The sequence below is a fragment of the Macrotis lagotis genome, chromosome X (genome assembly GCF_037893015.1).
Source record: "Macrotis lagotis isolate mMagLag1 chromosome X, bilby.v1.9.chrom.fasta, whole genome shotgun sequence".
NCBI lineage: Eukaryota > Metazoa > Chordata > Mammalia > Peramelemorphia > Peramelidae > Macrotis > Macrotis lagotis.
In genome coordinates, this window is record NC_133666.1 from 497,323,432 (window position 1) to 497,350,825 (window position 27,394).

General features: G+C 32.8%; 1 protein-coding gene across 1 annotated transcript in view; it reads left to right on the forward strand.

Moving 5' to 3' along the window:
* ZNF236 (zinc finger protein 236) overlaps positions 1-27,394 on the forward strand; it is a 222,667-nt gene that overhangs the window by 156,556 nt on the left and 38,717 nt on the right. Inside the window, 8 exon segments of the mRNA XM_074202830.1 lie at positions 4,752-5,034; positions 7,335-7,438; positions 9,632-9,997; positions 11,299-11,444; positions 11,528-11,771; positions 12,163-12,342; positions 13,967-14,122; positions 21,127-21,314. Of these exon segments, the coding sequence (XP_074058931.1) occupies positions 4,752-5,034; positions 7,335-7,438; positions 9,632-9,997; positions 11,299-11,444; positions 11,528-11,771; positions 12,163-12,342; positions 13,967-14,122; positions 21,127-21,314 (1,667 nt within the window).

Genomic DNA, 27,394 nt, shown 5'->3' on the forward strand with positions numbered 1-27,394 from the left:
AATGGTATTTTTGTTTTCTATGTCTTTTCTGCTAGGTTTGGTTGGTAATATATGGAGGGTTTTAGAGGTCAGCTAGGTGGCCAAGAGGATTCAGGAAGATGCATCTTCTTTTCTTCAAATCCAGCCTCAGTTACTTATTAACTGCGTGACCTGGGGCAAATCACTTAACTGTTTGCCTCAGTTTCCTTATCTATAAAATGAGCTGTTAGAAGGAAATGACAAATCATTCCCATATCTTTGCCAGAAAAGTCCCAGTCACAATCAGGTACAATTGGAAAAAATGACAGAAAGGAAAGCCAGTGTGCTTAGTATTTTAAGTTGGATGGAAAATTTGCAGTCCTTTTTAAAGGTTCACTTTGGGAGAAATTCATTTTTCTAATTAAAGCCTTCCAGTAAAGGGGAGTGAGTGGAATAGACAACTGAATAAGCTGAGAAGGTGTTGAGTATCCAAGCTGAATCAGTCACCATGATGATGAGATTTCATCAGAAAGCAATATGTTCCTGGAGTTGGGAAATGAAGTTCTTTTGAGCTGAGCCTCTTATACTTTAGTTCTGAAAAGCCAGAGTCGGTGTTTTCAGGTTCTAGGTTACTGGAGCTAATTCTGGCTTGTACTCTGCCCTGTTCAGAGTAGGCTCAAGTCTTTTTATGAGTGTTACCTTAACTTGCCACCCTTGGTTCTTTTTCTTATCTCTGGTTCACATGTACTCTTGATGGTTTTCCTGGTAAAACTATTTTTCCCAACCTCTTCTGGCTTCAGATTTATTTGCTAGTTAGTGCTGGCTTTCTTGCCCCTACTTTTCTCCTCACTTCTGCCAGCTTCCTTGTATGTCTCTATTCATCCTGGGGTCCCTGATGAGACCTCTCTACTTGTCTTCATTAATTCTAGCCTACCATTGTTTTTTCTGGGATCCTTTTAAATAGTTGCTGAGATTTATATGAAAGAAATGAAGTACTCTGATGTAACATTTCATTTGGTCTTCTTAACTGTGGAAGAATTCCCCTTTACCTTCTAAGACAAAATTTATTCTAAATGCAATTTAAGAAGTTGTTAATTAGTTTCTTCCTTACACTTGTCTCTTGGAATCCCTGGCTTCCCATAAGACCTGAGACCCAAATTCAAATGCCATCTTGTATCTTGTACAGGAGGTCTTTTCCTTATTTGTCCCAGTTGCTAGTCTTACTTAGGTATTGAGGTGACACAGAGAGTAGAGCACTGGTCCTGAATTCAGGAAGACATGAGTTCAAATTTGACATCAGATATTTACTACTTGGGTGTCCTGCGCAAGTCACTTCACCTCTATTTGGCTTAGTTCAAAATGGGGATAATAGTACCTCCCTTGCAGGTGTGTTGTCAGGATCAAGTGAGATAAATGCTTAGCACAGTGCCTGGCATATAGTAGTACTTATATAAATGCTAACTCTCAATCTGATTATTATTTTAAATAAAGTATGCCCACCTTTTATCTATACCCTTGGTACAATCACAAGTTTAATCCCTTCCACTAAGAACCAGTGTCCTCTACCAACATTGTATTCAGTTTTTATGCCTTTGCATTAAGATAGTTAATTTACCCTTCCTTGTTAACTGTACTGAACAGATTTACTTATATACTTCAGAGGGCATGGGTTTTATTGTTGCTTTCTGTTTTGGAATTATTTCCTGAAATTTCTAGATGTCATTACTACTTTTCTTCTTCCTACTTTATATCTATTTTCAGTTAAGCTTAGATCAACATAAGTAATTTTATCCCTTCTTGTTTCCTTTCCAGTATGAAGCACTTTGATGAAATTTTCAAATATGTATTTGGTAGTCCTTATAATTTATACTTCACCCTGATTTAGAATTCACTGTTTCTCAATTTGAAACTGTTATCCAGAAATATTCTTTTAATTGAAATTGATTAAATTCAGGGAATTAAACCATTCTGCATTCCAGGGTGTTACTCAGTTTACCTTTTTTTAGACCCGTTGTCCTTGAATAGTTAGCTGCTCACTCATAACCAGTAAATTTACCACTGAGATAATTTTAAAATTCATCCCATTAAAGAAAAAATTAACTTATTATTGTTATGTTTGAGATTGATACTTTGGTATAATTTTAATATTCTTATTTTTATCTCCATAGCCTAATGTGAACTGCATAACATTAAGTCCTTTGAATCCTTTTATTTACTATTCAAATTTAGGCATTTTATTGTTTTTTGTTATTATTATTAATCACAGCTTCTTTTAGTTCCTAAGTAATATAAGATGAATCATATTTATTCAGATAAGTTAACACTATCAAATCATATTAATTTCCTTAGTTTATGGAAATATTAATTACCAAATGACTATTCTTAACAGTCTAATAAACATTCCTATAATTTAGGATGTGTTATTCTTCTCTTAGTCTATTCCATTTCAAATATCTGTAGCAATGCTTTATGAATATGTAAAAAGAGCTAATTTTATTCAGTGAGTTAGGGAATTCCCTCCACCAAGGCAAGTCAAACACATTTATGATATACTAGATAAATTCTGCTTTGTTGCTAGAGATACTTAGTGATTACATGATTTGTTTAGTAAAACTGAAATTTAAATCTGAGTATGATATTGTCAATAGTAAAGTACTTCAGAAGAATAACAAAGTATATAATTCCTGAGTTATAGTCCTCACATTTAAAAAAAATGTGTATTTTTAGTGCCAGCAATATTTTTTCTTAGTGAAAGTAAAATTTTTCCTCGTTTTCTCTATACCTTTTGAAAGATTAAGTTACCATAAAAGCAGCTCAAGAAGTTATAAACTGTTTTTCTTTTGGCACATTTCCTTTAAGTGTTCAGAAATCTTTTGCCAGTGTTTCTATTTTTTCTGATCATTGATAATATTAAAACTAATGCTTTTGGAATTTTAATACCCTGGTTTCTGGGTAACTGGCCTTTAAGAAAGCGAACTTATGAAGAAGTACTATATCAAAGCAAATATACCTCAAAAATCTATTTCAAGATATTGAAGTATTAGTTGTTAAGATACTAAAAAGAGGGAGAGGGGAAGCTAGGTGGAGCAGTGGATAGAGTACCAATCCTGGAGTCAGGGAGGATCACAGCAGTTGCTTAATAATTACCTAGTTGTGTGACCTTAGGCAAGTCACTTAAATTCATTGCCTTCCAAAAACTTAAAAAAAAAGAAAGAGGGAGAAATTTCAAATGACTAGGAAGAAAAAAAAATAACAAATGGAATTAGCTAAAGGATTAGAAAGGTGATAGGAATTGCATCTTAGTTCTAACAGCTCATATGCCCATTTTCCCCATTGCTTACAGTCTTTTTGAAAATAATGCATTAACATTAAAATACCTAGTATTAAAGGTATCTTTGATTTTTAAAAGGGAAAAAACAATTTAGGAAAACTAACCAAAATATAAAAGGAATTCTGACAAAGTATAGAGTTCACTAAAGCAATAGACCCCCAGTTATACAAAAGGGGTGTGGGGGGGGTTGTAATGCCATCCCATATTTCTTCTTTAGGATATAGCTTGGTCATACTTCAATAACATTCAGTTTTGTTCACTTTAATGTTGCTATTTTTTCCAATTATATTGTATTTTTTTTCCTGATTCTGCCAACCTAACTTTCTTTCCATTCATTTAAAATTTTGCATGCCTCTGCTTTTATTATAGTTGTTGCTTCTTACAGAACAATAATATTCCATTATACTTATTCACTAGAACTTGTTTAGTCATTTCTTAGTGAATTGTTACATATTTTGTTTGCAATTACTTGCTATTATAGGAATGTATATTTTGAATATATATTCTATATATTCATATATATGTATATATATATACACACACATACATACAGGCATTTAAATCACTGTCTTTATTATAAATTTCTTTGCAAAATTGTTGGAATAATTAATTCTTCTACAACAGGATAGTATACCTCCCCCCCCCCACCTCCTCAAGTCCTTCATGATTATTTCCATCTTTTATCATCTTTGCCAATTTGCTTGGTGTGACTTGAAACCTCAGAGTTGTTTTGGCTTGCATTACTTAATTGCAGTGATTCAATTTTTAAATTTAAATGTCAAAAGTTAATATTCTTAGTACTATTAAATATTATTAATATGTTAATATAGCCAGCTAGAGGGTTTAGTAAATAGACCTGGAGACAAGAAGATCTATGTTCAAATCCAGACTTTGACACTTATTATGTTATCTTGGGCAAATCATTTAATCATCCTCATCTGTGAAAAAGGAAATAATAGTAGAACCTCTGGTTGTTCAGTTATTTTTCATTGTGTCTGATTCTTCAGGACCCCATTTGGATTTTTTTTTTTGGCAAAGGTACTAGAGTGGTTTGTGATTTTTCTTCTCCAGCTTATTTTACAGATGAGGAAACTGAGGCAAACCAGGGCTATATGATTTGGCTAGGATCATACAGCTAGTAAATAAACATCTGACCCTGAATTTGAACTCAGAAAGATGAGTCTTCTTGACTCCAAACCTGTCACTCTATCCACTGGGCAACCTAATACCCAAGTTCCTACTTCCCAGTGTCATTAGAATAAAATGCAACAATATTTGTAGAGTGTTTTATAAAGTCTTAAAGCGTTATATAAAAGTTGACTGTAATCATCATTTTTGTTATAATTATCATGTAAAAGTATTGTTGCTGTATTTAAATCTTAGGTATTTGTTTAATACTTATAAGTTTATGAATGTTTAAAAATTGTAAAAATGATAATTCTCTTTTGTATTTTTGATTTAGTTGTGTGCATGGAAGAAGAAGATGAAAATTCTGAAAGAACTGCTCCTAGAAAATCTCGTCCAGGTGTCATTACTTTCACAGAAGAAGAAACAGCAGAACTGGCAAAAATAAGACCACGAGAAAGTGCCACAGTTTCTGAAAAAGTGCTTGTCCAGTCTGCTGCAGAGAAAGACCGAATTAGTGAAATAAAGGATAAGCAGGCTGAACTTGAAGCAGAGCCAAAATATGCCAACTGCTGTACCTATTGTCCCAAAAGCTTTAAAAAACCCAGTGACTTAGTGAGGTAAATTTTATTCAGGTTACTGTTGCATTGTTTAGAAAGCAGTAACTTTCTTCTTGGAGTCATCGTGTTGAAGGAGTTTCACTGCTTTGTACATATCACTTAAGTTAGTTTCAGAGATTTATGGCCACTTTTATTTGCCATTTATCCTAACTATCCTCTGGTCTCATTTTTGTATAACTTTAGACATCTCTTATTTAAGTTCTTTTGGAAGTTCAGCTTTGAACATTGACTTTTTGTTGATTACAAAACCTTACTAGACTTTTGAAATGATAGTCATAAGAAACCAATATTGAGCACCTGCTGTGTGCACAGTATTATGCTTAGGTACCTTGGCAGATATAATAAGAAATAAACAACATGTACTCTTTTGATCAAGGTGAAACAGTATATGACAGACAAGATAATATCTATCAGATTGTACCTATCAGACCATGATGATGATGATGATGATGGTGAAGATGATGATGAGTCTAATCACTCTGACATCTGAGCCAAGGTTAAGGGAATTGTGAATATTTATCTTGAAAAGGAGAGAACACTTAGAGGGATCATGAAAGTTATCTTTAGATATTTGGAAAACACATGTCGAAGAGGTGCTAAAATTTGTGCTGTTCCATAGCTCAGAATTAGGATCAATGGGTAATAGTTACAGTTAGGTAGATTTAAATTCAAGGACAAGAAGTCTATTAATGACAATGAATTTCATGTCAATTGATATATTAAGATAGAAACTATAGGATATTGGTGTTGATAATAATAGCTAACAGTGCCATAGCTTTTAAGCACTTTATATTATCTAATTTGATCTTCATAAATACCCTTTGAGATAAGCAATAAATGTACTATTTTTTTTTTCTTTGTCTTGCTGGTGAGCAAACTGAAAGATTGGGTGTTTTACCCAGGATCATGGAGGTCATGTCAGAATCAGTACTGATCTCATGTTTTTCATTCCATGGCAAGAAATAGAATACACTTTACACTGTAGGGTTTTTTTTTTTTCCTGCAATTTTCCTCTTAACTCTTAGACTGTTCTGTAAATTTACAATTAGGGAAATGAGGAATGGTTTCATGGAAAAGATTTTGATAGGCAGAGTAGGGACAAAGGAAGAAGGCAAGGGATGTTGAGAAGGATGTTGGCTTGATAGCAGGAAGGAGGGTGCAAGGAATGACTCTGGTGCTTAGAAAACTAGAGATTTTATGAGTTCTTTCTTAGCAGGAGAGCCTGATTAAGAGAGATGTTGTAATGGGAAGAGTTTTTTAAAGCCATAGGTGTCCTGCCTTGACATTTATTACCTGAACCTTGGACTTTTCTTCTAATTTAATGATATTGCTTTCCTTTATTGTCTTCTATAATATGTTGATAATAACAACCATAGCACTCGCCTCTCAGGGTTTTGAGGAGCAAATGAGTTTCAACATTGACCTTTTGTAGATTGTTCATCTAACAGTATGGTTTTAAGAGTATACATGCAGTATTTAAGCAGCCCAATTAGACTTTTCTTCTGACTAGTAACATAATTAGATCACCTCCTTTTCTGATGAAAATATTTAAAATTTCAAAGCTACAGTTTCCTCACCTATAAAACAAATAAGAATAGCAGCATTTCTTACCTCACAAGATTCTAAAGATTCTTTTTTGCTAACCTTAAACTCCATTAATGTCAGCTGTTAATTCTCCTTCCCTCTTTAGTTTGAGTGCAGGGATATTTGGAGCCTCCTCAGCTCCTATTTTAAAAAGATACTAAGCGGATGTTGAATAAGTAAAGGTTGTTAAGTCATTGTTGAAGTGACTAACCATTAGAGTCTAGGCTGGGAAAGGAAGTTTTTCATAGTTAGAAAGTTAGTAGGCTAGATTAAATGGAGAGGTAGAACTATTGGATGGTAGAAGGTAGAGCTAAAGGATGACCCTGTGAGAATAAGGGCTGAGTTAGTATTTATGGATGAGTAGAACAGATGACAGTCAATAAACACTTTTAAAGCATTGAACTAAATTCTGGGGATACAAAGAAAGTCAGAAGACAGTCCCCACTTTCCAGTAATTCACAGCCTTATGGGGGAAACAACTGCAAACTAAGTGTGGACTTTTATAAGTAGAAATGTAGCATTTGGTGATGTTCATCATCTGACTGCAGTGATGGATGATTGATGAAGAGTATGGACTGAGATTGATGAATCTGAACTCAAAGAATTTTGACAGTAAAATGATTAAAGTATAACTATTGGAAAAATAATGAAATCAATTGTAATTATTGGAGTAGTTCACAAACACCAGAAAGAATACTATATATACTTTTGTCTAGGCATGTGCGCATCCATACTGGAGAAAAGCCATATAAATGTGACGAATGTGGAAAAAGTTTTACAGTTAAGTCTACTCTGGATTGCCATGTAAAGACACATACAGGTAAAGTAGCTATCTCGCTGTGTGAACATTGGGGTCGGTTGAGGTCATTTTTTCTTTCAAAGACTTCATTTTAGCAATGGGAATTACTTTCATGGGCAACCTACACTCTGAACAAGATGGTTATCTAAAGCACCTGAAAAAGCAGTTCAAATATAAGTAAATTTTATTAGCATAAGCCTAAAATATGAATATTTCTGACAGTAGAAAAGTTTGAATTAATTTTTTTAACTGAATCTATGATTTCATTAGTGATTCAAAACACTTGATTAGAAATTCTTCTATAAATACTGATCAGTATGTTTTCTGTAATATTTGCTTGATAAACAGATTTAAAATCACAGCCAGTTTTCTGTTTAACCCAGTTCTCGACTCTGAGGCCAACTTTCTATCCAGTATCCCACATTGCTTGGTTTACGTTAAATGGTACATGGAAATAGGAAAATATGATGATCTTAATGAATTTAGATAATTGAATTGTGTTGTTGCACAGGTATAAATTATTTTAATACCACATTACCTTTTAACATATCTAGTGAAGTTGAGTATATTTTATATAATTGTCAGGAAAATTAGGGTCTTTTTATTTTGTTATTGGCTAGCTATTCTTTTAAGGATTTAACTCTGAATGCAGTTCCATAATAAAATAATCAAGGAATGGGGCAGCTAGGTGGCGTGGTGGATAAAGCACCGGCCCTGGAGTCAGGAGTACCTGGGTTCAAATCCGGGTTCAGACACTTAATAATTACCTAGCTGTGTGGCCTTGGGCAAGCCACTTAACCCCATTTGCTTGGCCAAAAAAAACAAAAACCTTGAAAAAAATAAAATAATCAAGGAAAGTTCTCTTTTATGCAATGATTTAAAGTTAAAATAACTTATTTGATAATTGTTTGGAAGGGGAAAATTCTTAATGAAGGACAGAGAGATAGCTTCAATGACATTTTCTTTTTTCTTTTTCAAGAATTGAAAGAATGATGCATTTATTTAAATGTATTATATGATTGGGTGGAGAGAGCATTAAATTTATTATCAGAGAGCTTGAGTAAAAATTCTACTTTTGTCGTTATTTGTATGACCTTGGAAAGTCTTTTAACCTTTTTGGACTTCAATTTTCTTACTGTAAAAATGATTGAGTTACAGTAAATGACCTCTTAAGGTGGTTTCTTAGTGTATAGTCCTTTGAACTATTTTTTCATATTTTCTGTATTTTCCCTCTCCTTTCCCTTTTCTTTTGGATATAAAGGAAAGTTTGTTAATTTTCTTTTTTTCTTTATTTAAGGCAATGATGTTAAGTGACTTGCCCAAAGTCACACAGGTAGGCAATTATTAAGTGTCTGAATGAGGATTTGAACTCGGAACTTCTGACTCCAGGGCCAGTGCTCTATCTACTGCACCACCTAGCTGCCCTGGATATAAGGGAAATTTTTTTAAATGACCAAAAAAATTCCTAAATGACCTTTTTTTTAAAATTGTAATTTAAAATCTTCACAGTTTTAGGATGCTCTAAATGATTTGGTAAGATTTGGAAACAATTGAAACATAAATTTGCTAATTCAATTTTCTTGTATTTAATATTGTTCTCCATTACCTCATTTGGTTCTTTTGTGTTATCTCTGTTTTGTGCAAAACAAGTTACATTTTGTTGATTTATTTTTATTTATTAAATTAGATGTTAAATTTCAGATGGACATATGAACAAAGACAAAGGAATATTTTCTAGCCACAATAATTATAGATGACAGTCACATAATGCTTTGTATTTTACAAAATCCTTTCCTTAAAATAATCTTATATAGTGTTAGTTTCATTCTTGTTATTCTCATTTTACTTAAGGAAGCTAGGTGCAAAGGTTTAAATACCTGCCCATACATACTAATTTATACCTTTGTTCTCCCTCCTACCCCATTGCCATATTTTCTTATGGAGTCCAAACTGACCCTGATCGCTAAAGACCACAGTTTTCTTATTGGACTAGAAGTTAAATTGTGATCTTTTATCCAACACAAAGAGCATTAAAGGAAAAAAATGAATGGTGTGAAGAATTAGTCATTTAAAATCACACATGTAGCAGAATCGCACAGTAAGCAGAAGTTAGATGTAGACATAAAATTACTTAAATGTGGTACCTCTCTTGGTACTACATAGTTTTAACATTTAGTGGTTTTCTCTGACTGATTTATCCCATTGCTTTTCCAGGTCAGAAACTGTTCAGTTGTCATGTATGCAGTAATTCTTTTTCTACAAAAGGAAGCCTGAAAGTTCATATGCGTCTACATACAGGAGCTAAGCCTTTTAAATGTCCACATTGTGATTTACGTTTTCGTACTTCTGGAAGAAGAAAAACACACATACAATGTCATTATAAACCAGAAAGCAAGAAAGTTAGGAAACCCATGGCCCGTAGTCCAAATGAGAGCCTACAGCCAGTCAACCTCCTTAATTCTTCTTCAGCAGACCCCAATGTGTTTATTATGAATAACTCAGTGCTGACAGGACAATTTGATCAAAATTTGCTTCAGCAAGGACTTGTTGGTCAGGCAATTCTCCCTGCTTCCATGTCAGGTAAATTTTTAATTTCTTTAGCTTCTACTTATTAATATTTTTTCTAACTTTTGTTTTTTATAATTAAAACTCTCTTTTCCTGCCTCCTGTTTTCTTTTTACCTCTTCCTTTTTTGTATATTTATTACATTTATATGACTTTTTATCCACTACTGATTTCGACATGCCTACCCAAAAAGTACACTTACCTAAGTTCCATGTTTACACACATTTGTAGACTTATTCATAAATTTTATTTGTAAATTTTTTGCGGTTCTAAAATCTTTTACTTAAAGTTTCCTCCACCAATTTTATATGAAACATGAGTCAATTTCATTCAGCTCTCATGAAGGGAATTTATTGTGTCAAATAGGAAGTCAGTATGTAAGTGTTATGGGTCATCATCATGACTTTTTTAAAATATAGTGAAACAAGAAAACTTTTGGTTGCACTGCTTCTAAGTTACACAGTAAAATTTAATTCACTCTTCTGTTAAAAAATATCACAATCACAACCATATTAATACTATCATATCACACATAAATTTTCAAAGCATGTTCTTCATAATGAATCCCCAAGGTAGGAATGTTATTATCATTATCACCATTTTGCAAATAAAGAAACTGACACTTTAATTTAAATCTCAGCATCTATTCTAAAAGGTTTAGCTCAGATGCTATCTTCACTGGAAAGCTTTTCCTTATTCTTTGTTGTTATATTTTCTCTCTTGTTTTTTAGTGCAGATTACCTTGTATTTGGTTTTTTGAAAGTTATTTTGTTTTTTCAATTACATGCAGATAGTTTTCTACATTTGTCTTTTTGTAAACTTTTATTCTGTTCTCTTGAATTTGTAGAATGTAAGCTCCCCAAAGGCAGAAGTTAGTGTTAATGTTATCATCATTATTATTTATATCAATTGTGCCTAGTATAGTGTTTTGCACATAGTAAAGAAGTACTTAATAAATATTTTATTGAATTAAGTGATTTGGCTAGCAAATTTCATTATTTTGAAAAATTCTGGGCACTAGTTTGGCATCTTCTTTATAAAATACTAAATTGAGTATAATTCTTTTTTTTTTTTTTGCTTACAAATGCCAAAAGGCATGCATTTCTTGGTGGCTACCTTTCTGTATAATGCTACATTGAAATGGAAGTCAAGTCATAAAGTATGAATTGAATATCAGTTTTTTTCAGGTGCTACAATGTTTTATGACTTCTAACATTTCATAGGGGAGGGGAGGATGTACGTTTGTGAGAAGTTTGGTGTTTAAGAACTATGACCAGGATCATTTTAATAATATTTGTATGTCTTTTTTTTGGTAGCTGGTGGTGATTTAACTGTGTCCTTGACAGATGGTAGCTTGGCCACTTTGGAAGGCATACAGTTACAACTAGCTGGTAATCTCGTTGGACCCAATGTGCAAATTTCTGGAATTGATGCCTCTAGTATTAATAATATTACACTACAGGTAGGAAAGAAAGCCAATCATATTTATTAATATTGTAATGTCATTTAAGCTTCTTTCAGATGTGAAATTTTTTTGTTTTTCAGATTGATCCAAGTATTTTGCAACAGACATTACAGCAAAGTAATATACTTGCTCAACAGCTAACTGGGGACTCTAATTTGGCTACGCAAAATAACTCCCTTCAGACATCTGATGGTACAGTTCCAGCCAATGTTGTCATTCAGCCAATTTCAAGCTTATCTTTACAGCCCACAGTGACATCTTCGGCTAATATGACAATAGGATCATTATCTGAACAGGATTCCATGTTGTCCTCTAGCAACAATGGTAAGAAACATTTACTTGGGCAGTATGAGATTCTTGCCTTCAGTTATTTAATTACTATTCTGAAATCATGCTATTAAAGAAGTAGCTCTTAACACTTTTAAATGATAGATTATATCTATGCAATACATGCATTGCAATTGAGTTTGATTTAAATGATTAAGTCTATTTAATATAGGTTATGTATTTACCCATAACAATTTCTTATTATTTTGAATTATTTATTATGAAAAATCCCCAGTTTTTTCTCACTTATTACTATCAGAAAGTTTAATTAAAATAGTTAGATATTAAAACAGGCAAAAGAACTTAATGGATGCAGGATATGTGTATTTGTTTGCACACACACACATACACACACACATATATTTAAATCATTTGTTTATTTAATCAGGTACTCAAGATCTTTCTCAAGTGATGACCTCTCAGGGTCTGGTATCCACTTCTAATGGTCAGCATGAGATCACCTTGACTATCAATAATTCAAGTCTTAGTCAGGTTTTAGCTCATGCTGCTGGTTCTACTGCTACAACTTCTTCAGGATCTTCACAAGAAATTACTCTCACCATATCTGGTTAGTATTTTTAATTTATAGCAGTGTAATATTTCATTTTTAGGTAAATTCACTTATTTTGCTTGCTAGTTTGTCTTAGACATGAGGAAATCATTTCATGCTATCATTTCTTTCGTTTTTAGGAATTAAGTTTTATATGAATTGCATATGTTACAGGTGCTAAGTTAATCTATGAAGTTACTCCTATTGTGAATGAATGTACCTCTAAATTTATATAAAGGGAAAGTTTTAACTTCATCAAGGATTATCAAATACATGTAAAAATGGTGGGTTTCTGGATAGCAAGCAGCTTTAGCAATATGATTATCTGGATGCTAAAATTCAGTTGAAAGTGATTTAGCATTTTGTGTTTAAAATCGAAATTTTCTTAGATACTCAAAGATTGGATTGTATGTATGTATGTATGTACATATATCTTTTGATTTTTATTCATAAATTTTCTGAAATTTCTTTTGAGCTACATATTCACACTTATTTTAAAGACTTCAGTGTTTTGAATGAATAATTGACTTTTTGGATAGTTAGTTATAGACTCTGTCCCACTTTTATCAGCCTTTATATATATTTTTTAAAGATAATGTAAACTGACACATTTCATAAAGTAACAATACCTTGGAAGACAGTGTCATCTTGTAAAAAAGTAAGAGTTCTTTGGGCCATTAGTTTAACCTACTGGGCAGTTTCTTATATTTTATTTACTTTTCTTTAACATGTTTACAATGATAGTACACATTGTAGAAAACAATTTAATTTTATCCTAAATAATGATAAAAATGATTAGAAAAAGAAAACACTTAAGAGTTTGAGCTTTGCCTTTCAAATAACTTGAAAAAAAGTACTAATGAACAACAATAACAATTGTTACTAATGATATTAAATAAATTTTGAAATTATCCAGATTGTTCAAATCAGTAAATATTTATTGATACATATCATATGTTAGATATGTGATCAATATTTTAAGGGATACAAGGTCCTTGACCTCAAGGAGTTTATCTGGATTGTTTATTTCCTTTTTTGTTCCATATAAAACTTTCTCTTCTCTTTATCTTAGTCTTCAGTTTACTAGATCTTTTGACTATTTTGTTTCATTATCTTCTATACTATCTTGTTAGTGTTGGTCAAACTAAAAAAAAAAGCTAATTTTTTTTATATTTTAAAGATTTTAAAGATTTTGATCTAAGGAAGGTTGAAACAAATCACTGAAATGAGGTTATTAATTTTTTTGTTTTTCCATATTATAGAATACATTTTGTTTTCACAGATACAAAGTCTTGCAAATTTTTGTGTGTCCTAGAGTATGATTAAATCTTTTCATTAATATTTTATGGAAATATGGTGAATAATTACAAAATTTAGATGTGATCTTAACTTATTTCTTAAGAAAGCCCTGTTTTTCCTAAATTAATTTAGTTTTTATTTATATTGTCATTTAATGTGACCAAAAGCCTTAATTACATTGAAAGTGAATTCTTAATTTAGTTAACTGTGTCTCCTTATAATATGGTCTTCATTTCTCACCCTGTTATTTGAATTTTGAGGTTTTTAGAGAAGTCTAATAGTTTTAACATTTATTATTATAAAGTTGGTTTTTTTTAAGTTAACAGAATTAATTTCTACTTAGGTCAAGATCTTATTCAACATAATACAAATGGAAATAGTGAATTAAATGGAAGCATCAGATTGTCAGCTCCTGCCATCAATAATCAGCCTCCTGGTGCCACATTAACAATAAGCAATGATCAGCTTCTCTCTCAGAGTACAACATTAAATTCTTCAGGTATGCTGGAATGATTTAGCCAAGAGAAACATTCCAAAATTTCTCTTTTCATTTCTTTAAGCTTACGTAAATAAATGTAACAATATGCATTGTCTTTCAGCATGAAAAATACATATGGTTTTCCCAAGTTTATAACCATGTTGAATTTTGTCTGATTTTTAATCTTAAGGATTAAAATTATAAACTAATTTCTATAACCAATATGAGCAATTTTAATCTGAAAATTAAAGACAGTAGCTATTTAGCATTTTTCTGTCCCATATAGAAGAGCTTCCTTTCTTAATGATGAGATCTTTTTCGGATAGCAAAGTTCCCCGATGTAGATTGCTGTTTGCACTGCTGTATACTTTATTTTTTGCCACCAGGGTAGCATTTAGTTCATAATAATGGACACATGAACTGTGCCTTTGCTGAGATTAGAAATATACTATTGATAAAAAATATTGCATTATTTCTATATTATTCAAAAAACTAAAATAATTAAGAAAAGCACTGATGCAATGCACAATTAACAGACATAGAACTTGATAACAATATGAAAGAAATTACAGTAGTTTACTGTTTCTCCATTAACTTGTTCCATTATAAGCTTTTCTACGTAAATCTTTTTCTAGTTTTGCAAGAAATTTTCTCGTTACATTTACCCTTATTTTCTTCTCAAATCTAGACTACCAGTTCTTTCCATAGTAAAAACTTATTTGATTAAATAACTCTTAAACTATACATAAAATGAGCACATAAACAAAATTTAGTAATATGCTATCTAACTCATTCAATTTTTCCCTTTTCTTTCTTTCTTCTAAGAAAAAATTCTTCTTTCTTTCCCTTAATGTAAGGTAAGAGAAAGGAGATGATAGGTCTCCAGGAGCCTTAAAACATTATTTTTAGTTGAAAATCTGAGATATAAAATGCTTAAACTTACTAAAAGAGAGGATTTTTTAAAAGTTTTAGAACTTCAGTTGAAGCAAAAGGAAAACATAAATAAGATTTTAACTTGAATCATATTAGAGATCAATCTGATCATAGAATGTTAAAAAAGGAAGAGTTCTTAAGAGATCTATCTTTATCTAACCCCTCTTCATTTTATGGAACCTAATTCTGGATCAGTGGAATTATAGGCTACTATTATTTTACATTGCCATAACATTACTTCTCTTATTTTATCATGCTTTTGACTCTATTAATCACTTCATTTTTTTATTCTTCAAGATTTATTGTGAATTTGAAATAAGTATTTTTTATCATTAAATCATCAAGTCATTGTGATAATCTAATAAAAACTTGTTCTCAGATGAGCTCCTTGTAACTTAATCCATAATATTAGGTGACTGTTGTCTTAGCTTCTGTTGGTATCTTGCTTTAGGAATCATTCATAATCAAACAATTAATATCAAATATCTTATAATAACGTATTGATCTATGAATTTTAGTTTCCAAGTAATTGCTAATCAACTACTCTGTTGATCTCTCTGGAGATTCTGGAGTGTGAACCTAGCTCCCAAAATGTGCAGAAAGGGCAAAATAAACTCTCTTGCTCTTTAAGTGATATTTGTTAAGATGCAGGGGAATATAATAATTATAATAATTTCCATTTACTTTAACTTGAACATAAAAGCAATTTTAATTATCTTCCCACTTACCTTTTGGTGCATACAAAAATGTAAAGGCATATTTTCCTGTGTGGATCTTTTGTTGATGGCAAGGGAAAAAAATGTGGATCATTCCTATTTTTCTGGGAGCTTTGCATTCAAGAGATTCTAGAGTTTTTCTATTCTGCTTCATTGAAAAACAAATTATACTAACAGTAGGCCAGAGGGTAGTTAGTAGTCCTTATTACTGTAATTTTATTGGGGATGTTCAATAATTTTTTGGCAGATTGATGGAACAGGATATGAAGTTAGATAATTTCTGGTTTAAATGGAAGAATATGTGGTTGTCTCCGCCACTTGGATATCCTGATGTTTGATGGCTCAGTAGAAAATGGAAATGGGGGTTATAATGGTCCACAAATGGATGGAAAATAATATGCAAATACACTGATCTTAATTCTGTCCACAAGTTTTCTATTTAAGGGTACTGTCAATATAGTATGAGTAAAGATGGTTGGGCATCTTCATAAAATTGCCCCCATGGATATATACTGATGGAGTCTCACACCAGCAGGGACAGTTCCAGAATCTTTTAATGCAGTATAGCCAATGTTACTAAAAATGCCTGAAAGCAGCCAATATATTATATCAATGATTTCTGACTAAAGAAGGCAAATAGACTTTTTACTCAGGAATTTTTATTTTTTAATCATTTTGTGAAGTTATGTTTCAAAAGTTAGCTGAGAGATTTCTTATTTTTATTAGATTTTTTTAAAGCTTATTTTACATATCAGTCTATAAGGATTAAGATCAGCGTCTTATTTTGTTTTGTGAAATTGTCCAGTGGATAAAATATAGTATCAGATTAAATGCTATTCAGGAATTTTTTTGAGTTTTGCCTTTCTTGTGTTGACTGTCATAAATATAGGAGTCATTATGATGTAAGCAATTAAGTTGTGTTCTCAGTTTTCGTTCATCTCTGAACTAGATTGAATTTAGGCAGATTATCCTAATCATTTACATTTTTTCCTTAATGTCAAATAGTTTAAAAGATAATAAGATGGGGGGGGGGTTGAGTAGCTATCAGTACTGGTTGTAGTTAAGGTGTCAGCTATAATGGTATTGTATATTCTCATTCTTAAACATTTATAACAGAGTAAAAATTATAACTAGACTCAGTGTCTGTCTACTCTGTAAACCATTATAAACACTAATTGTAGAAGAATTGTTTTGTTCTCAGACTCCTCTTTTTGTTGAATTTACTGATTTAGAGTAGTCATAGGTCCTTCCATTAAGCGAGATTATTCTAATACCAATATAATAATTCTGCTAATTATTTTGTAATAATTAGACAGTTCTAAAGTGTCTTTCAATAGCCATTATTATGTATTAAACAAATATTGTCTTTTGTATTATTCTCTTGAACTGGGAAAGGTATACTGCAAATTTTAGAAGATTCATCGTTAATTATGTCAGTTCCATTTGAAAAGTTTAAAGAGAAGAAAAAATATTTAAAGAGGAAGGGCATTATGTTTTAGGTGTAGAAGTTCTCTTAGGAATTAGGAAACATTTTATGGTGATATTTATAAAGTATACTTTGTTCTTGAGGGATTTAATGTGAATATTTAGTGCCTCTTTTTGCCAATTATTGACATCATCCCTTAGAATGTCAGTTACAAATGAAGACAAATTCCAATACAGATAAATTTCTGACAAGGACGGTTCAACTTCATATAAACATCTGCTCAAAAGCAGTTGATATTAGTGAAAGCTTAAAATGAGACATGTAGCTCTTTGAAGGAATTAATAGCTAATTAATAATATTAACAGTACTCAATATTAAACATAGAATAGTCCTGATAAAATTATTTTATTTTCATCTTTCAACACAGAAAAATATATTTACTTTCCTTTCCACTTTCTTTCCATGATATACTCATCGTTCATTGGATTCTGTCATTAAGATATTGGAGTTATACCTTTTCTACTAGCTCAGGAATATGTTTATTACTTAATTTACAAATACTTTCTGAAAATGCAGATGCTATTAAGTCATCATTTCAGACAAATCTGAGATGATCAGATACTGGGTAAATTATTGTAATGGAGGTTTTTTTTGGTTATAGTTTAGATCAGTTTTTTTTTCGGGGTGGGGGATGGTTTGTTTGGCTTTTGTTGTTGGGGTTTTTTTTACCGTGACATCAAGAAGTTGATTCCATGATAAACACATGAATGGGTTTTGAGTGAGGGGGAGCTGTGCTAAGTCACCAGCCTCACTTTCTCCTCCAGAGCCTCTGGATCCAGTGACCAGATTTGAATCATTATGACTGGAGATGGTCCTGGATGTGAGGTAATCAGGATCAAGTGAATTTCACTCAAGAGTCTGAGACTGGATTCTCCTTCTGACACTAAGGCCAGTGCTTTATCCATTGCACCACTCAGCTTCCTTTAGATTAGATGACAATCACTGAGATATTATAATTTTTTAGAGTGAGGTAGAACAGTTGTTTTTTTTTTTTTTAGGTTTTTGCAGGGCAAATGGGGTGAAGTGGCTTGCCCAAGGCCACACAGCTAGGTAATTATTAAGTGTCTGAGACCGGATTTGAACCCAGGTACTCCTGACTCCAAGGCCGGTGCTTTGTCCACTACGCCACCTAGCTGCCCCTTGAACAGTTTTATTAAAGTACTTCAATATTTGTATGCTAAAATTCTCTGGAAACAAGCACCTGTTTATATATTTTGGGTCTAGAAATCTACACTTATTTTAAAAAGTCAATATTTGATTCTCACCATTAAGGCAAATCCCATGCTGTCAATCCTTCCTTCATTTCTAATTTTTGTTAGGTTTCAGAAATTTGAATTGATATCATTTAAATTCTTGATGAAAGCCAGATCAATGTTTTAGAAGAATGTTTTTTTAAAATACTGTATATTTTCACCCTGAAATTTTTGATAGTGTTAGGTCAGATAAAAATCCTAGTAGAGTTGACTTAAATCTTTTTTAAGTTACCTTATTTGAACAGATTTTAACTTATTTCTTGTTCTTATAACTCAAGTCACCTGTAGTGTGATTAAGAGTTGTCCATCACTAAAGTTATGAAAATTTCTAGAAGACTTTTTTCTTTTTAAGGTTTTTGCAAGGCAAACAGGGTTTGCCCAAGGCTACACAGCTATGTAATTATTAAGTGTCTGAGGTCAGATTTGAACTCAGGTACTCCTGAGTCCAAGGCTGGTGCTCTATCCACTTCGCCACCTAGCCACCACTCTAGAAGACTTTTGATTTGTACAAATAGTAGTTTAAGTAGGAAAGTTTTTATAAACAAACAATAAAAATAATTATTTCCTTTTCTTGTAATGTATTTTATTTCTTTTTCTAATATCTTATAGAATCAGTATTAAGAAACAAATAAGAATTATATCAGATTATGTACTTCCAATCATATATATTTAACATTGATGTGTTCTCTTCCAAGTTTCCTTATAGTCAGAGAGGACAATTCTATTTGAGTTTGTGTGTGTGTGTGTGTGTGTGTGTGTGTGTGTGTGTGAAGTTGGATTTTGTAGAGATTAAAACTGGATTCAGGACATTAGTCACTCAATGGCATGTTCCTTTGAAGATTTGATATAGCTAGAAGAATACAGAGTTTTCTTTTTTTTTTCCTTGTCAATGATTCTTTCTTATTAGATTCTTTATGCTGCACAGACCTGGAACCTTTTGATCAACCATTTATCATAAAAACATTTGGAAACATTTTGCCTCAAATAACTTTTGACCCCCTTGAGGAATTTTGTTAATGTTTGAATATCTTTGTAAGTAGGACCTATTTTAGATAGTGATAGAGTATATCAGCTTTGCTTTGATAAAGGAAAAATGTGACTTCTTTCCTCACTGGCACTCTAGTAGCTTTTCCACAGGTATTTTGCAAGTTATGCCAGTGGAGAAGTCTAGGTAGGTTATTTAGGTCACAGCTTCTCCGTAGTGTTTTTGTTGGACACAAATTTAGGTTTCTTATTATAGGATAATCTTACATGAATTTTTTTTTTATCTTTTTGTCTTCTTCAACCTACCTCTATAATGATTGGTACTGATTAGTTTGCAGGAGTAGGGATATGTGGAGGCAATTTTATGAACATTAGGTTGACTAGTTTTCTGGTAACTGGAGTACTTAGAAAATAAATCCTCCACAAATCCACACTCATTATTCTCTTACCTTTGTTTGTCTTAGGAGTCCTCTGTAGTCAGTTTGTCAGAAAAAGAGAGAGAGGTGGGAGGGATCTTACTGTCTCCTTATGTAGTAAACTTTGGAGCCCCCGGTGGCTGCTTCAATGCACTAGACTCCTAATGGTTATACTGCTTTTAAAGGTTCCAGGTCTGTGCAGCACAGTGTGAGACTCCAAGAGTGTGGATCTATGGAGGCAATATATTTGGAGAACTCCAGTTACAAGTAAGTAACCTAGTTTTCCTGTTGGCTCCCTGACTGATATGAGGAGGCTCTCTCTGGACTGGTATAACCAAGTCAGCAAAGCTTTAACAGGAGGTTTTTTCTTAAATGTATAATTAGTAGTTAGCTTTCTGATAAACTAGGTTATGGAAACATCTCCATTTTTTAAAAAATAATTTTTTTAAATGGGAATATAAAATTGAACTTTTTTTTTTCCAATGTCTACCAAAAGACTTTGGCAAACCCATACTGAGCCAATCTCATCCTGGATAACAAAGTTTGCCTTTTTTTTGAATAGCTCTCTGAAAAAGGAAAGTATTAGAGGATCCTCACTCAGAAAACCTTCCCTTTTCATCATTCATTAGAAGGAAAAAATTAATCCTACATAGATCCTTGTGGGAACCAAAAATCTTTTGCTGTCTTTACTAGAGAATATTAATATTTCAGAGAAAAACATTATTATTGAACTGGATGTCTGTATTTATGCTTGGCCATTCAGAATAAGAGAAAAGGAATAAAGAAATAACATAAGTAGAAAAAAGCCTTAAAGACCTAAAATATGAAACTGGTGGTTGCCCATTTGATATTTGATCCCTTTTAATTGTATTTTGATCTTAATTCTGAGCAGCACATAAGTAGATAACCAAAAAATTAAACACTTAATTCTGTATTCTTTCTTGATGGCAGAAATCTCTGGGACTAGGTTGTTCCATTCTTTCTTTTGCTTCAACACATCCTCCACAAATATTTAGAAAGGCACAGTTTATCTACTTGGAGAAAAATAAATTAGGCAGTTAAAATGCCTTTTAGTAAAATTATTATTGACAATATTCCATCAGCCTAGTTGATCAATGGCCATAAATTTATCTGCCACAAAATTGTGGTTAACTAATAGCCATTCTTCCATACCACAGTTTTATATACCTAGCTTATATTTTGATCTTCTTTTCCTCTATTTTGTTCTGTTTTATAGACCTTAATACTACAATTGGAAATCTTCCTTCAGCAACATCTATGTCTCCATCTACCATAGCCACTCAAAATCTTGTAATGTCTTCATCAGGAGTTGGAGGCGATGCCAGTGTCACGTTAACTCTGGCTGACACTCAGGGTATGCTTTCTGGTGGCCTTGATGCAGTTACACTTAACATCACTTCCCAGGTCAGTTCAATTTCATAGTTGTTTTTACTTTAACTTTCTCAGTGGACTTCATATAGTGCTATTTAGGAGCTTGTCTTGTTTGGTAACAAAAAACTTCATTTCATATTCACATTATAATTGAATATTCTTACCATAGGGAGTAGGCATGGTAAAGGTATTTTATCCTGAGTTTGCTGTTGTTTTGAATATTTTTGTATGGTAAATCATCACCTAAGTCTTTCCTTTTCATACAATGCAATCTTTTTGTATTCAAAGTGCCAAGCTGTACCCTGAGAAGAGAAGGGCAAGGTTTTTGCATTTCTTCTGCTGCATCGTTGTTATTCTTCATCTCCCCTCTCCTTTTTCAATTGTAACATGCAAAAGATTCCAAAGTCTTTACCAAACCAAATATAACAAAGCAGATCTAGAAAAAGAATTGAATTCATAGAACTGTATTCAGGTTCCAAGTGTATTGTGTATCTCATAACCTGTAAGGAACAAAATGCATGCACACACGCACGCACACACCTTTTTGGTTAAAGGAAGTTTGAAAAACATGAAGTAATGGAATGAGGGTATGATTTGGAGATGGAAAAACCTGGATTTTTAAAATCTATTATTTATTATCTTTATAATGAATTACTCTGAGCTTCATTTTCTTCATTTATAAAAGGAGTAGATTGTGCTAGATCTCTGAGGTTCCTTCTATGATCTTTTAAGTAACCAGACAAACAAAAACAGTGAAGGAGATAAGAAACTTGATAAACCTGATTATGTATTTTTTAGTTCTTGGACAAAAAGGGAGTGTTTTGGTTGCACAAGAAGATTGCTATTTTTGTGAAATGGAAAAGTGATAATTAAGAAGATTAGAGAGAAAGGGAAAAATAATAAAATTATTTAGTGATTTCAGATGACCCACAGGCATCTTAACCTTAAGACCAAAACAGAACTATCTTTCCTGTCCCAAACTGTGCACCCTTTTAAAATTATATATATGACCCTTTATAATCTAGCTTCTTACTCCTTGCTTTCCTTCATAATTGCTTTTTCCCTAGATTTCAATTCATTATTAGTATTTAGGTATCTCTTTGGTATATTTGCCTGACACAGTAGATAAAACGCTTGCCTTGGACCTAGGAAGACAAGGGTTCAAGTTTTGCCTCTTGACACATACTGACTGTGACTTTTAGCAATTCACTTAAACCTCTCGGTACTCCAGGAGCCTCGCTAAGGTCATAAATTGCAAAAAAAAAAAACCCCAAAAACCCAAAACTGCTGCCCCACATTGGTAGAGAACATTTTATTATCAAGAGTTCTCTATACCTAAAAAAAAAATCACAAGTCTAGTAACTATTCCCTATTTATTTTGTCTAAGCCTGTGTGTTGTTCCCCTGATAAGAGTATAAATTCCTTTAGGGCAAGGTTTATTTCATTGTTTTCTTTTCATCTCCAATAATCATCTAATAAATACTTGTTGATTGATTCACAAATAAGAGATAAATCTTGTAGGTATGCATATGTCTTTTTAAAGCAGTTACCTGCCACTGTAGAACACGTGTAGAACACGGTAGTACTGTTTGTAGCCTACACAGTAATACATGAGTAGCACAGAGAGCTAAGTAGATCATAGAAATTGTCCTGTGATAATGGATTTAGTTTTCCTTTCAATAAAAACTAGAAGAAATGAAAAAAGATTTCGCCAGCAATTAAAGAGAAAATGGCTGTTCCTAAATTCCTTGAAAGATCAGACATAAGAAAATAATGATAGAGCAATAAGATCTTAACTCATTCATTCATTCATTCATTCTATATAACAAAATTTTTGAGTGCCTGTAGCTGATAGGTTGATTTTGAACCAATAGCTGATATCTGCAAAATATAGAGACTTACTTAATCAGTTTTGCTCTCAGAGAACACAAAATGTCAAAACTCAATGCCAGACTTTAAAAATCTTTATCAGGCTTAAATATTTCAAACTATTTGTACAGCTCTTATATATAAAGAAAGACTAGACAGGCAACATCTCAGGTGACCAAAAAGTGACAGCCTTGTATAATGTAGGAAGTTATATAAAGCTCTCATAGATATAGGATCCAGTTATATTTTGCTCATTAACTCTTAAGGACCAAAGGTGAAATTAGATCATACAAAAATGAGATACTTGAATGCTTTGAGGATTGCTGATTTCATTGTGGTGAATACTTCTTTCAATGATGCAGATCGTGGCCGCCTTTACCTTAGAAGAGCTGTAATGACCAAAAAAAAATTATTCATCCTGCAGTCAATCTGGTGGTGAGCCTCCTTGAACTTTCTTTCATTAGTATTGGATCAATAATTTGTTACCCATAATTGAACATCTGTTTGAAACCTTTTCATGCTGATAGAATCATAGTGTTTGAGAATACAGGACTACCTCCAAACCATGATGACATATCAATTTAGAATTTTATTGGAGAAGGAAAGAAGTAATATTCAGTATTTATTTATTTATAGGTTTTTGCAAGGCAAATAGGGTTAAGTGGCTTGCCCAAGGCCACACAGCTAGGTCATTATTAAGTGTCTGAGACCGGTTTTGAATCCAGGTACTCCTGACTCCAGGGCTGGTGCTTTATCCACTGAGCCACCTAGCCGCCCCAGTATTTAAATTTTAACAAACATTTATTAACTCCTAAGGTGTCTTATACCAGATGGTGAGATACAAAGTTTGGATAAAACACAGTTCCTGATGTCTTCTATTTAATTTGAGATATTATTCACATGACATAAAACCTTTCTATAAATATCATCTCTATGAAGATGACTGCACAAACTGGATACCCAGAACTCATCTCTCTCTTGAGTTCCTGTCTTATATCATCTGTAGCTTATGGGACAGCTCACCTTCTAACACAAACCATTTTTTGTAACTGTTAAAAAAATAGCTTAAATTCTTATTTTTCTAGTCTTTCTAATACTATTAGAATACAAGTAAATCTGTATTTGTAGAGTTTCTATAATGAATCTCCAATAGTCTTGAAGTTATTCCCTGATTTCCCCTTTTCCCCAATAAAGGAACATAGAAAGTATGGAATAGAAACAAGAAAATCAGGAATCAGTGATAGCAAGGAAGGTTGGGAAGGTTGAATATGTAAATTTGGAAGAATGTGATGAAATTGATTTCAGATATGTTGTGTTTTAGTTGCCAATAGAGCAGCCATCTAGGAACAGTAATGTAGGAAATAGAAATGTAGAATTTGAAAGAGCAAGTAAGGGCTAGAAATATACATTTGGAAGTTGTCTGCATAGAGTTATTAGTTGAAGCTATTGGAGTAGATAAGTGCTGAGGGAGGAAAGAATACAGTGTTAAAGGCAAGCCTTAAACCTTTGGGGAATGCATACATTTAGGTAGTAGGGAAAGGCAAAGAGAATTACAGGATTGAAGAACGTCAAAGTCCCAATTTCTCAGTTTAGAAAAGGGGATGGGGCGGGAAGGTAAGATGAAATTTGCAAATTTTAAGTCTATAAGCGTGATCGTAATTCCTGACAAAAATCTAGAACATCTTATTAAAAGGATGGCTTGTAACACTTAGTAAGGGAATAAATGAATAAAAAGTCAAATTGCTTCATCAAGAATAGTTCATGTTAGGACAGCTAGGTGGCGCAGTGGATAACCGGCCCTGGAGTCAGGAGTACCTGAGTTGAAATCTGACCTCAGACACACCTAGTTGTGTGGCCTTGGGCAAGCCACTTAACCCCATTGCCTTGCCAAAAAATAATAATATTAAAAAAAGAATCGTTCATGCTAGACTAATCTTATTTTGAAGTGATGACTAGATTAGTAGAATGTAGGAATGCTAACAATCCATTATCCCTAATTTTCTAGAAAGTATTTGATTAAAGTTATTCATGTAGTTCTTTTAGATAAAATGGTGATATGTAGGTTGGGTGACAGTGCATTTAGTTGTTTTCAAACGGACTGACTCTCCCCTCAAACACCTTAACCACTGTTTCTCAATCTACTCACTTCCTATGACTTAATCCTGTACCCCCACCTCAGCCCCACAAAGATGGTCATACCTCAACTTTGCTTCTGCTGTTGTGACAGTTCTCTTAAATTTCCTCATCAATTTTGTCCCACTCTACACAAGTTCTTCTACATCTTTAGATAACTCCTCAAACTTGGCTCCCCCTACTTTTACCCTCACCCTTTTATCTGAGAATATTGCCTCATATTTTAAAGAAAAAACTGAAGTTATTTGGCATGATCTTCCTTTTCTCCCTTTTTTCCTCATTTCATATCATAGGTGCTTTCTACCACTATTTCCTCCTTTACCCATATCTTTACGTGATGAGGTGGCCTTACTTACCACTAAGACTTACTCTTCTACCTATTTAAGCAATCTTATTACATCACATCTTTCAAGAGATTTCTTCCTGTTATTCCAATTCTATAACTTATTTTCAGTCTCTCTCCCTTTCTATTAGCTCTTTCCCTACTGCCCACAAGCTTGTCATTGTTTCCCAGTCTAAAAAAATAAAACTTACTTGATGATTAATCTCCTAATTATCATCCTGTATTTCTTCTGCCCTTTGTGCCTAAACTTCTTGAAAGGTTGCCTCTATTTTCTCTCGTGCAGTAATCTGGCTTCCAAACATATTCCACTGAAACTAATCTTGCCAGAGTTACCCATGTTCTCTTTAATTGCCACATGTAGTGACCTTTTCTTAATTCTTATTCTTGTTGACTTCTCTGCAGTCTTTGAACCACTCTCTCCTTTCATAATACTCTTTTTTTTTTCCTGGTTCTTCTCCTACCTTAGGGGTCCCTCAGACTTCTATCCATCTTCTCCTTCTCTACCACTTCACTTGATGATCTTTGCTTCCATAGATATGATTACCATCTCTGTGCTGATGATTCTCAGCTCTAGCTATTTTGCCCCAATCTTTCTACTGACTTCTTATCTTGCATCTCCAACTACGTTTCAGACATCTCAAAAAGGATACCTGGTAGATATCTTAAACTAAACTTGTCCAAACCAGAGATTATCTTTTCTCCTAATCCAGCCTCTGTTCCCCAAGAAGTCTGGAAATGGAGGCATATAAACCCCTCTTAATTCTAGTGCCTTCCTTCTATTAACTATTTTCTATTTTTCCTGTTCATAATGTGTACACACACACACACACACGCACGCATGTGCGCACGCACGTGCGCAGTTGTTCTAAAAATTTCTTTTTGTGTTCCAAATGCTTGGAATGTAGTAGGAGCTTAATAAATATTTATTAGTTGACTGGATTCAGAACTAGTTGAACAGACTCAGTGAGTAGTCATTAATAAGTTAATGTCAGCTTCCAAGATCTCTTGGTGATCTTTATTGGAGTGCTTGAAATAATTGTCCTGAGCAATCTCAACATTTTAATGATTGGTTTAGATAAAAAACTAAAAGTCACGGTTGTCAAATTTCTAAATGAAACAAAATCTGGAGGAGGTCAAGATCCACAAAGGTCTTGAAAGTCTAGAATATTTGACATGAGAAGAAATTTTGAAAAAGATACATAATACAATTAGGGTTAAAAAATGAATTTATTACTTATTGCAGAAGTATAGCTGTATAACAGGTTTTTTAAGTATCTGAGTATTTTATTATATTTCACATTCACTATGAATCATCATGATGTGGTAATCAAACAAATTAATACTTTTTTAGGTTGCACTAAGGTATCTGTCTTATCTAGAACACGGAGCATTTTATCCTGCTTTGCTCAGACTAAAATCTGGAGAGCTAGGCTTATTCAAGCACTGCTTTTAGGTTGACAGTTGATTAGCTTTAGTATGTCTATTAAGACAACTAGCTTGGTTAGACAGCTGACAATCACTCAAGGATTGTTTGAAAGAAAAGACCTAGGAAAATATGAGTTCCCTCTTTTAAGTGTTTGAAGAGTCCTTAATTGAAAATGGGATTTATTGTTCTGGATTTCAGAGGGCTCAAAGATGTTAAATAAAGTCACAAGTTAAGCCTAGAGTTGAATCCAGATTCTCTGATTCCAAATCCTCTTTATATCCTTCCTTTGATAGTACTGCTATGACTTTTAACAAATCACTAAACATCTCTGGACCTTGATTT